General features: G+C 49.1%; 1 protein-coding gene across 1 annotated transcript in view; it reads right to left on the reverse strand.

Moving 5' to 3' along the window:
• Window positions 1–1,397: 1,397 nt before the first annotated feature.
• Window positions 1,398–12,445, reverse strand: part of IHH (Indian hedgehog signaling molecule) — a 22,816-nt gene continuing 11,768 nt past the window's right edge. Inside the window, exons 2-3 of the mRNA XM_060262640.1 lie at window positions 10,948–11,209; window positions 1,398–4,367 (exon numbers count right to left, since the gene is read on the reverse strand). Coding sequence (XP_060118623.1) covers window positions 3,718–4,367; window positions 10,948–11,209 — 912 coding nt within the window. The 3' untranslated portion in view covers window positions 1,398–3,717. The remainder of the gene's footprint in view (window positions 4,368–10,947; window positions 11,210–12,445) is intronic.

Genomic DNA, 12,445 nt, shown 5'->3' on the forward strand with positions numbered 1-12,445 from the left:
AGAAAGTTTGTCAGATCGTAGAGTTCAGCAATATTCTCACAGGGGGGTTGAACAATGGAGCCCAGAAGCAAGTATTTTTTTTTGGGGGGGGGAAGAGAGAAAGAAAAAGAACAATAAAATTTAGCGGTTCTGGAGCTCTGCTCCTGTGGGCTCCTGCCCAAAATGAGGTTCTGTTACTACTACTTCTTGCCATCAAACAGCCACTAACTTATGGCAACCCCATAGGGTTTTAAAGGCAAGAGATGTTCAGAGGTGGTTTGCCTTTGCCTGCCTCTGCACAGCAGCTCTCAACTTCCATGGTGGTCCTTCAACTAAGTATTAACCTGGGCTGGCCTCGCTTAACTTTTGAGATTGGCCTACTCTGGGCTATCCTGGTCAGGGCAACAAGGAGTCTTATGACATCTTAAAAACTACTAGATGGGTAGGTATATATTTCCTAACCACATATAGTTTTTGGGGTTTTTTTAATATGCCGAATGAGTTTGGAATGCTCCCAAAGCAACAGCTAGGTGTATACCATCTGTTTCGTGCAGCACAAATGAATAAATCCAGTCCCGTGATTACTAGAGCCAATAATAGAATGTCTGTCTCATTTCACGTCAGAGGCCCTCAGTCCTGAACTGGCACAGCCCAATGAAAAGTGTAACAGACACCCCTCACCACCCCCACCCCCCTCACAAACAGACCATTACTGTAGGCAAACCCCATGTCATATAGGCTGACAGGGCAATGGGGTTTCAGGTCGGAGTCTTCTATTGATATTTCTGCCTTGAAGAAAGGCAACGAAATTATACTGCAGGTTGTCTCCCAGGTCTTGCCACTGTTCATGTGGTGTTGGTTATCTAGGTGACTTGACATGGGCCGTTTTCGCACTCACGTTTTACTGGCGCCACGACCCTCCTCACGCCGGCGAATCTGCATGGATTTCGCACCAGAAGCGCCGGCGCACCCAGAAGCGCTGGCTACTTCCGTCGCTAAGCCAGCGCAAACGGAAATCGCAAAGATGCAGGAAAACGTTTGCGCTGGCTTAGCGACGGAAGTAGCCGGCGCTTCTGGGTGCGCCGGCGCTTCTGGTGCGAAATCCATGCAGATTCGCCGGCGTGAGGAGGGTCGTGGCGCCAGTAAAACGTGAGTGCGAAAACACCCATGGTCTTCCCTCTGGCTTGGGTGCCTTCCCTTTGACTTTTGGATAAAGATGGCTGAAGGCGCAGCAGGGATGGCCTGTCTATTCATCCTCCCGTTACTCTAGGAAACCCAGCGAGCACATCCTGATGTTTACTTCATTTCTGACATTTGAAGCAAGGGATCATACCTGGTTGTGTATGTGTGTACATGTGTTGATGTTGTTTTAACTCACAGAAGGTCGAACAGCATTTAACAGAGCACAGACGCAGTTACCCAGTAGATCAAGAGATTTATTGGGCTTCTCACCTCTTTGGGAAAATGTACATCCAGTGAAGAGACAAAAGTTTTGCCAGTTTCTCTCACGCTCACAACGGTCCCGTAACAACCACACATTTTGGGGGAGGGGGGGGTGCTTAAATAATTATATGGCTAGAAAACATTGTCTCTGTCCCCATTTGATGTCACTTAGGGGAAGCCCATACTCACCAAGGAAATATTTGACTTCTCTGCATACTGCAGGTAAAATAAATAATGCAATGTGAGAGAGGAAAGGACACTTCCCAAACGCCACCCTGGAGCCACCCTGGGATGGAGGTTTCTGAATGGGGCGGCCATCAAGGGACGGCCACATTTCTCATTACCCATGTTGGGTTCCCCTGGTGGGCAAGGATGGGATCAGATGGGCAGGAGATGGGAGAGGAGGACAGGGATGGTTCTTGGTTTTGATGGGCACAAATTGCTCTAAGCTTCAGACACAATGAGGAGATCCTCAGAAACAAGTTATCTCGGGCCCATCTGAAGGCTGTTTCTCTTGCGACTGTTTCTATCTTGGATATTACTGACATACAAGAAAATCTGCTACGAAGCTTCCCAAAGTGACTAGCCCACAAGCTTTTTTTTACAAGCCAGCTTACCCACAACAATAGTTGGTCATATTTAGCACAAGGGGTAGCTGGGTAAAGAGAGAAGGTTTTTACTGCCTGCTCACTCAGAAGCAGCTCTTATGTGCCAACAGTGAACGAGCGAGCAGCTCTTCCTAAACTGTGCCATAGGGCATGAGCATGGTCATATAACTGAGAAAATACTACAGGAGGCTGCTCGCCACGCACGGCAGCACAACAATCACAAGGAGAGCACAGATGCACCGCCAGGGCTCAGCTCATCCCCAACCATCTGCAATGCAGAAAGCAGCATCGTTTCCTGTCACTGCTGGGGCAGGAGAAGGCAGTGGGTGTGCCATGCCTTGAACTGGTCTGGGAACCTGCCTCCTGATTCTCCCCTGAAATGCCCCATGCCCCTGTGAAGGATATCTGACAGCGTATGAAACCATGTTACTGATGACCATATCTAGGACAGCCACAACAACACATGCACATCCCAAGGAGGTGTGGACACCCCTTGCTGTTCCCCACAGAAGCATCTCAGCATCATTGCCGTGTGTTACTCGAGCAGGGTTGTCCAGTTCGGTATGGTGTGATCACAGGAGATTAGAGCCCAGGAGGAAGTCAGCTCCTCCAGTACCATTAAGAGGTAAAGGGAAATGGGGTGTGTGTGGAGGTAACAGGATCAATCTCTCTAGCCCTTCCCTGCTCCACCATCCATTTGCCCTGCCGCTAACAGAGACTTCCCACGTCCAGATTTCTGCCCTCAGGGAACTTTCTGAGACCCCCTTTAACTCAGGTGATTCGATATTAACCACCCCTTGGGAAATACAGTCAGGTGGTTGCTTAAAGCGTGGCGAAAGGTTTCACACACACCTTGCAGCCTGTTCTCCAGTCTTCCAAGGTGGAGTGATTGCTGTCATTGGTTGGTGAATGTGTTTGTTAATTTTAGGCTGTGTCCAGTGAATCCAGAGAAGACGGGTGCTTTCTTGAAACATCCTCTCTCTGCTGTCTGTTCCCTCATCGTAATTGGTGTCCTTCTCCTGCCTGCCTGCTTGTTGCTGCCCACAAGCCCGCGACTGGCTGCTGAAAATGATCCCCCTCCCTTCCTTCTGCGATGAAGAAGGTCCCCATATTGTCGTCCATATGGCTGCTGTAGATGTTACAATGCTGTTAAGCACAACAAGGCAGTGCCTAGAGAGTCCCAGCTCTTGAGGGAAGTATTTTTGTGGACTTATCTAGGACCCCCTCCCCACAGCTTCGTAGGACTCTAACCCCTTCCAGCTGTCTCCTTGCAGCTGTCCTGTTGCTTCAGATCACTCATACCCCCCTCCACACACACACACTTTCTCAGTCTGCCTATTGGAGTGCAGGATTTCCTGCCCCTCATTCATTCATCCCAAGCTTCAGGATCTCCACTTGCTACCCGCATCCACCTGGTTAGCCCCTCAATGTTGTACTGGAGGTTCTTGAACCGTAATAGCAGCATATGAGCCCAGCCTTGGGCATCCCCTTTCTGTAGCCAAAAAAGGCCTTTTGGAAACAATGGAGGAGTCAACACCTCCCTCCAGCCCTCGTTTTCGGGAAGGTCATAGGGAGCCAGTGGACAGGTCCTGCGCCCCACCTTCCCCACAAACAGGATTCTGGCTACCATATAGCCCCTCCTAGAACCATGGAAGGTGACCTGGTCTTTCCCCTCTGTCACATCAGCTCAGCTGTCAAACTGTGCTATGGCCAGTGGGTGAAAGCTGTCTGAAGCTATGAGCATCCGGCCCAGACGATAGAGCAGTGCGGAGTACCAATGCACACCTTCCGGATGGGTCCCATGGCCACCTGTCAGGCTGTGATAGAGTCGAAGGGGCAAGAAGGCCAGTTGTGCCAGGTGCTGCTCCTGCACCAATGCAAAGCAAGAAGCCACCACCTCATCTACCACCACCGTTCCATGGCCGGTGAGGGGAGCATACGCCCCAACGTCCATCTGTTCAGAGACAGCTGTTACTCTGGCTGGCCGCAGCTCAGTCCCCTCTGCGGCCAACACATATTGGCCTGGACGCACTCGGCTGGCAAAAACAGCCTTCATGGGTGTTGTGGCATTGTCCCCCACAAAAAGGAGGTGCGCTGCTGTGAGAGTGAGGCGACGGGGTGGATCTCGTGTCTCGATGACGCGGAAAGCAGTACGCTTCGAAGGTGCCTTGTCCAGAAATGTCAGGAATTCACTGTATATGAGATGGCCTTGGTCATCCATGGCATGGATCTGCTGCCCAGGCTTTAGTGCCCACAGTGGAATCTTGGTCCCGTTCTCTAGAGTTGCCAGTGCCTGGGCTGGGAAACAACCTCCTGTCTTTGCTGCTGCTGAATGCTCTAGACCGAAAGAGACACAGAAACAGAGAGACAAGCCCAGTTACTAGGATGATGCTAAATGGAATGTCAGAGAATGGCTACTCGGGGATGCCTTCTAAATGGCCAAGAAATCTATCGATTTTTCAAAGGACCAATGGAAAGCACTCAAACAAAGGGGATTGGTTAGTCACCAGGTACTTTCTGTAAACAGCGACATTTCAAGAGGGATTACACATACAAACCACACAAATATTGCTTCGTGGAAGACAGTTTACTCAAAGGTAAGTCAACTGAGCCATCAGCAAAACAACGGAGATTTTCCTTCATGTCAAGCGGCAGTTGGGATAGAAGCAGCAATAATGTCGCCCACAGCCCAAATGTGCCTTCTTCAACAGAAAGGTTCAGCTCACGGGGATGGTTAATGCAACTCGGATGCCCACATACCCAAGTTCACACCCTCCATGAAGCTGGAATGACCAGAACAATGGGGGCCCGCATGTTCAGACATCCCCACCCCAGAGAGAGAGGGAGGGAAGCAGAGAGAATGAGAGAGAGAACAAGAGAATTATAGTTCCTACCGGACATTACCGTTGAACTGTTCTAAGTCTGAAGTGCAGTTATACCTCATCTGGGTGACAGAATGTATTTTGTTTAATAAACACAGTGAAGACCGCCATGTAAATTTGTCGTAGTATAACTTTACTTAAGGATTGAATGCTATATTGGTAGAAGTCTGCTCTCTTCAGACAGATCTTTAGTTAAAATGTGTGTATTTACTATTTTCTTTTTTGCTTAGAAGGTCTTGAGTGGTTTTCTTCCTTGACCATTTTTGGTTTACATTGTATTGATCAGCTTAGCCACACACTCTCAGCCTCAGCCCCACAGGAATAAAAATCTCATTGAATTGCTGAGCAAAGCGGTGTGAAACCTTTTGACCACTTGTGTGGTTCCAAACAAAGGGGATCCCTAGGGGCAAGTATAGTGATTTTAGAATCATTCCTCTATATCTTCATTGTTTGTGTTTGAAAAAAGAAGAAATTGGATTTATATCCCGCCCTCCACTCCGAAGAGTCTCAGAGCGGCTCACAATCTCTTTTCCCTTCCTCCCCCACAACAGACACCCTGTGAGGTGGGTGGGGCTGGAGAGGGCTCTCACAGCAGCTGCCCTTTCAAGGACAGAGGCTCAGAGCAGCTCACAATCTCCTTTCCCTTCCTCCCCCACAACAGACACCCTGTGAGGTGGGTGGGGCTGGAGAGGGCTCTCACAGCAGCTGCCCTTTCAAGGACAGAGGCTCAGAGCGGCCTACAATCTCCTTTCCCTTCCTCCCCCACAACAGACACCCTGTGAGGTGGGTGGGGCTGGAGAGGGCTCTCACAGCAGCTGCCCTTTCAAGGACAGAGGCTCCGAGTGGCCTACAATCTCCTTTCCCTTCCTCCCCCACAACAGACACCCTGCGAGGTGGGTGGGGCTGGAGAGGGCTCTCACAGCAGCTGCCCTTTCAAGGACAACCTCTGCCAGAGCTATGGCTGACCCAAGGCCATTCTAGCAGGTGCAAGTGGAGGAGTGGGGAATCAAACCCGGTTCTCCCAGATAAGAGTCTGCACACTTAACCACTACACCAAACTGGCTCTCTGTTTGCTACATGAGAGGCAGGCTGCTTAACTGAGCCTCTTGTCTGTACTTCCAGGAGCCAACCCCAAACAACAGAAGGTACAAAGAGGCATACAAATGCTGCCCTCTCTTGACTGATACCTATCAAAGCAGTTTTCACATGGGATGTTAGAAAAGTGCAAGTGTTACCAGTTGTGCCATGTCTGGATGTTGCTGATGTGCAGTAGCCCACGCAATTTTGAATCTTGTTAATGTGCAATAAATAGTTCATAAGATCAGATCGCATTCCAGACAGTCTAGGGCTTTCCTTGCGGTATGTAGACCAAGTGAAGCCCAAATTGGTACACCTTGTGTACAGGGATAAGCAGGGATATTAACACAGCCCTAGAGCAAGTTGGCACAGAGCGGTAAACTGCAGTACTGCAGTCCAAGCTCTGCTCACGACTTGAGTTCGATCCCGGCGGAAGCTGGGTTCAGGTAGCTGGCTTAAGGTTGACTCAGCCTTCCAACCTTCCGAGGTTGGTAAAATGAGTACCCAGCTTGCTGGAGGAGACCAGCCCATTAAAAGTCTGCCATAAAAATGTCGTGATGTGACATCACCCCAGAGTCAGAAATGACTGATGCTTGCACAGGGGACTCCCTTTTTACCTTTTTAGAGCAAGTTGAGTTGGCCATACTCCAGAGACCCTGTACCTCAGACCATGACAGAGAGTACAGGCTCCCCTTACTATTACTGTTACGTTCTAGGTCTGTGCCAAGTGGCTATTTTGATGCTGCCAGAACTGCAGGGCTCACTTTACATAGGGCGTTTTCGCACAGGGCTTACCCCGGAGCGACGTCCCTCTTCACCGCGCAGCGTCTGCGCGGATTTCGCACCAACTGCTCCGCAGAACCCGGAAGAGCCGCAAAGTCCCGCGGCTTTTGCGTTGCAAATGTAAACTGGTTTTTGGCGGTTTACATTTGCGACGCAAAAGCCGCGGGACTTCGCAGCTCTTCCGGGTTCTGCGGAGCAGTTGGTGCGAAATCCGCGCAGACGCTGCGCGGTGAAGAGGGACGTCGCTCCGGGGTAAGCCCTGTGCGAAAACACCCTAAGTTTGCTTCTAGCCACCAGTGGCCCACTGGGAACTTTCCTGGTAAGTTACAAGGCAAGTTGGCTTCTTGCCCACCTTGAACATTCTCAGAAGTCCTCAGGGAAAGTGTCCACTGCTAAAAGTCAATCTAGTATCAGATGCGACAGGAAAAGGGTAATCCATTAAATATAAAGATTGTGCCTTAAACTCCAGGTTTCGGGAAAGGGCAAGTTTAAAATGCTTCAAAATATACTGCAATTTGTTTAAAACAGGCGGGAACTCGCAGAAACTGAGCAGAAGAGATGCGGAGCAGCAAACAGAAAAGGCCACACACACTTGGTATACAAAAATAAAGGTCATTTAATAAGGTACTTATGGCAGGCCAGCTGCCCACGGTACACAGCATTTCCATCCACATAAGAGTCATCCTTTAAAGCATACTCTTCTCCCCAGCTAGTACAGGCCAAGGCATTTCTTCTGTACCCAGCAACTCTCATTGAACAGCTGATCTATCTTATCCATCCACATGGGATGCAGGAGGATCTTTTCCTCCCAGAGCTTGCGGTCCCCAAGGGCTGTCAAACATTGTAGCTGGCTTTCTCACAAGGGTGCATTTGGGGTGGCCTCCCACGATATTGGCTCTCCCTTTCCTCTTCTCCGTGACTTCCATCATAGCATTCAGTATCCAGGACCCTCCCTGCAAAATTTGTACACCTTCAGTCATCTACTACCAAGCCAGTTCTCCAACTTCTGGAATCTTTCTCCAGGCATTTCGTAATGTCGCAATACTCTTTGAGGAAAGCAGGCACCTAATGGCGGACGCAAAATCCCGAGCAGTGAAAGTCATTTCCTATAATTAGCTTTTAGAGCAGATACGTTAAATACATATTCTGGAGACATCGCTTGGCAGTCCGAGATGCCTCGTTTTTGAGGGGGCGTGTCACACACTCAGGGCAAACCTTCAGTCCTTAACACATTTGCCACATATAGGCTGGATGCAGCTTTGCAGATGTCAAGGCTTTGGGTACCCAAAATCCAAGGGCCGGAAGCTGTTTGAGAATGTCTCTTTTCTACTTGGCTGGCACAACTCCATCCAGGGGAGTTCAAGGAAGCACAAGCCACAGTGCCAAAGGGGTGGGGACTGTGTTCCTCTCTGGCTGAGCCAGTCTCCTTCTCCAGCGCCGTTCACTCCTGGCGTGTCGCAGGCAGACAGATGGAGATTTGGCTGCTGGGCCAGGCTCTGTAAGGTGAAAGCTGGGCAAAGGCACCTCCTCCCCATCAGCCAGAGACCCTTTAGGTCTGGAAAGGGCCAGGATACCAGCGGGTCACGCTAATGATCAAAGGATAGGAACAAGAGGCCACAGTCAAAGTGTGGTATTCTGGCCAGCAGGGGGAGCCCCACAGCACCTAATCCCAATACACAACTCAGTTTTACACTCATCTCACTATTCCTAGTTCTGCCCTCTAACAGACAGAGCTTAACTCAGATGGGGGAAGGGCGGAGAGAGAAAGAGAGAGAGAGAGAATGTGTACCATTTTGGGGTGGGAGGTTTGTGGACTATATCTTATATACCTTTAACCCATCATTGGACCTTAAAGTACGTATGTGTCCCATGTTCTAGCCCCGTTATACCAAACATGGTCAGACAGCCAGGCAGCAAGGTGGCAGACACCCTATATAGCAGATGGATTGTACCACTTGAGACGGCAGGTGGAAGCTCAATCTTTGGAACACTTCCCATGTTAAAAACTCTCTGCAGAACTCCCAGAGCAAGCAAAGAGTACAGAAGCTTCTTCCTTGCTGTAGTAGGTTTCTGCTTGCAGGGAGTTTTTAATGGGGAGGAACATTCAAAATGGAAATCCACCAGCTGAACTTCAGTGATATAATCCATTGTACCACCTCCTTCTCCTCCACCAGGACTCCGATCAGAGGTTTTGAACTAATTTTTTATGAGGGATGGATCTGACATAAATGTCAGTTTGTTGGGCAAAACTCACGTTCCAGGGGGTGGAACAGGAAGAAACCAACACCACGTTGTCTCACAGTGAGGAGAGCTGGGCCTGGGAGTCGAGGCCTTAGACGAAATCCCACCATGGCCAGTTGCTTGCCAACTGAGCAACGAAAGGCTTGGCCTACAGATCTAGCAGGATTATGAGATTACCCATATCTAGGGTTGCCGACCTCCAGCTGGGGGCAAGGTTTCCCCCCAACCACAGGGCCTCCAACCTGCTGGCACAGGATCATGTCACTTCCAGGTGACATCATTGCACTGGGCATATCAAGCCCCATCAGAGCTCTTCAGGGGCAGGTCTCCCCCTGTCCCTGAAGAGCTCTGATGGTGCCTGACATGCCCAGCACAATGACATCACCTGGAAGAGACATAATCACACCGGGCATATTGTGCAGGGACACTCTAGTATTTTGGTATATAACTCTATGGCAGAATTTATTTATTTATTTTATTAGATTTATATCCTGCCCTCTCCATTATGGATTATATCCCGTCCCCACCACCAGCAGCCAGGTAGGACCTGGCAATCCCATGCATACTATGAAATGTAATATGAGGTACCAAAGATATAAACTTTATAAAAGTGATCTCAGAAGTCAAATGGCAATAGCAGGCTTGATTGGATTAGGTGTGATATGCAGAAGGGTAAAAGGCATGGAGATACCAGCACTGGTGATGAGACAGGAAACCTAGGTCTCGGTTTCATCCAAGAGGATTCTGTCCAAAGAATAAATGGACATAAGTCCAAAGAAGAAATGGACATAAATCTGACATTAGAAACCACAACATTCAGTTGCTACCTAAGAGTAGCAGTGCTCTACAAAGGAATTTCAAAGGGAATTTACAAAGACAGACCGTTGAATTGCAATTAATAATGAAGTTCAAGACAATACATCCTCCTGGACTGAATTCAGAGTTAGTTTTCTGTCCCATTAGCAACATGTGCCATTATCACTTGCCGTCTGAAACCATTCCACTATCCACAATATAAGGACCAATCAGGGTCTTTTTGAAAGAAAATAAATCCTGATAGGAACAGAGAAATCCAATTTTTGTTTTTGTTTTTTTAAAAAAACCCTTTTCAGAATAAGCCAGAATAATTTCCTCAATTTACATTGTGCTTGTCAGAAGAATCCACCCTCCCTATAAAGAAGTGTGCTTGCACACAAAAAGCTTATACCTGGGGAGGGTGGAATGTTGTTGGTCTTACAGCTGCCATGGGACTCCAACTTTGTTTTCTCTCTCTCTATTTCCTCCCCTCCCTTTCTCCCCAAAGGAGGAGGAGCAGCCCCGGAGAAGGAAGCAGAAACTCTGTGTGTGTGAAAGAGAGAGGGGGAGGGGCTTGTTGTTGTATCTCTCCTGCACAAAACAGAAAGCAGTTAGGGAGCTCTTTGGGGGTGGGGAGGCAAGAGACAGGAAGCAAAGAGCCACTGAGGCAACTGTGGGAAAAGAAAGCAATGGTGTGGCTGCTGCTGCAGCCCTGGAAAAGGACGCAGGAGAAGGAAGTTGCTCAGGGGACAGATTTGAGATCTGCGCAGGCTGGATTCATCCTGCCAGCCACATGTTTGACACCCCCCTGACTTAGATTCTCATATGCTAGGAGTCAGGCAAAGTACTTGCTCTAAAATAAATTGGGGGGGGGGGGAGTGAGTTGTTCTTAAAGTTGTTCTCCCATCAGCCACGAGGGCAGAATCCCCACAAACCGCACACACAAAGAGAGGGCTGTGGCCCCAGAACAGCTGTTCTGCTGGGACACAAACAACCAATGAAGTATGGCATGCTACTTTTCACAGCCTCTCCCTCATTTTTGCATTAGTTCAAGCCTTTCACCGTGCGCCAAAGACTCTTAGCCCTCACAACTCTTGCCCCTGGTCCTGCTGACGTCCCCCATCCCTGACTTTTCTTACCAGATTTAACAGAGCAGTGGATGTGGGCTTTGGACTCATAGTAGACCCAGTCAAAGCCGGCCTCCACAGCCAAGCGAGCCAGCATGCCGTACTTGTTGCGGTCGCGGTCTGATGTGGTGATGTCAACAGCACGGCCCTCATAATGCAGCGACTCCTCCGAGTGGTGGCCATCTTCATCCCAGCCCTCCGTCACGCGCAGCTTCACGCCTGGCCACTGGTTCATTACTGAGATGGCCAGCGAGTTGAGACGATCCTTGCAGCGCTGTGGGGAAGGAAAAGGAAGAGATCAACACCACGTTGTCTCACAGTGAGGAGAGCAGGGCCTGGGAGTCGAGGCCTTAGACGAAATCCCGCCTTGGCCAGTTGTTTGCCAGCTGAGCAACGAAAAGCTTGGCCTACAGATCTAGCAGAATTCTGAAGAAGCTGAACGAATGGTACCACTTCAGACAGCAAGGTTGGGGAGGTGCTATTTTGAATACTTCCACATGTAAAGAGACCCTCACACATACTGCAAGAAAAAAAATGACCACATCAGGAAGCACATTTCTAGCCCCATCTTTTCCCAGATACGTTAATTATCTATTTCCAGGAAGTTTTTCACAGATGAGAGCATTTTAAAATGCGATCCTCCCAACTCTGCCATCTCATTCTACTGCATACAAAGGCCTAGAGCTGACCCACTCATGGTCAGACAACAATAAAATCCTGGGGCACTAGAACGGATGGTTCAGGCTGCAGGAATAGGGTTGCCAAGTCTAACTCAGATAATATCTGGGGACTTTGGGGGTGGGGCCAGGAGACTTTGGGGGTGGAGCCAGGAGACTTTTCCTAAAATTAATAAATAAAAACACAGCAGTGCAGTTCCCCTGAATACAGTATTCATTTCCTCACCCAAGCAGCTGCAAATCATCTCTCTCTCTCACACACACACACACACACGCAGAGAAGCAAAAATAAAACAGTTTGCAATCCCACACTTGTGTGGTCTCACTGGGGCAATTTACTCACGAGTTGCTGAACTTCCAATAACACAGGGAAACCAAAGATTCACGTTTACCCTTTACTATGCAAACGACCTTCTGAAAAGCTTGCACAGCAAACGGAGGGTCTGGGCTGCTTTCACAGCTCCTGGGAGCAGTCACATTGTTCTGCCTGCTCACTCCACCCCCGTTCAGCCTTAAAGACACAGACACACCATCCAAAAAGGAAGCCTTTGCAAGCTTTCTCCTAGCATTCTGAAGGGGAAAGGCACATGGTAGCTGTGGGGGTGGAGCTTCCCCCTGCTGGCCAGCTGACTGGGGGCGGGAAGGAACCTGGGAAAGCGGGAAAAGCCTTGCTGGGATCTGGGGATTGGCAAGCCTATGCAGGGACAGGATACCTATTTTAATGCTTTCCCCATTTTTTTTTTTAAATTCATAGCATGCAGAAAACTGTACACCAGGGAGAAAAGTTTTTTTTTCATTTGTGTTTGTTTTTTAATGTACTGCAACCATGGCTT

Source organism: Heteronotia binoei, chromosome 21, assembly GCF_032191835.1.
Source record: "Heteronotia binoei isolate CCM8104 ecotype False Entrance Well chromosome 21, APGP_CSIRO_Hbin_v1, whole genome shotgun sequence".
Taxonomy (NCBI): Eukaryota; Metazoa; Chordata; class Lepidosauria; order Squamata; family Gekkonidae; genus Heteronotia; species Heteronotia binoei.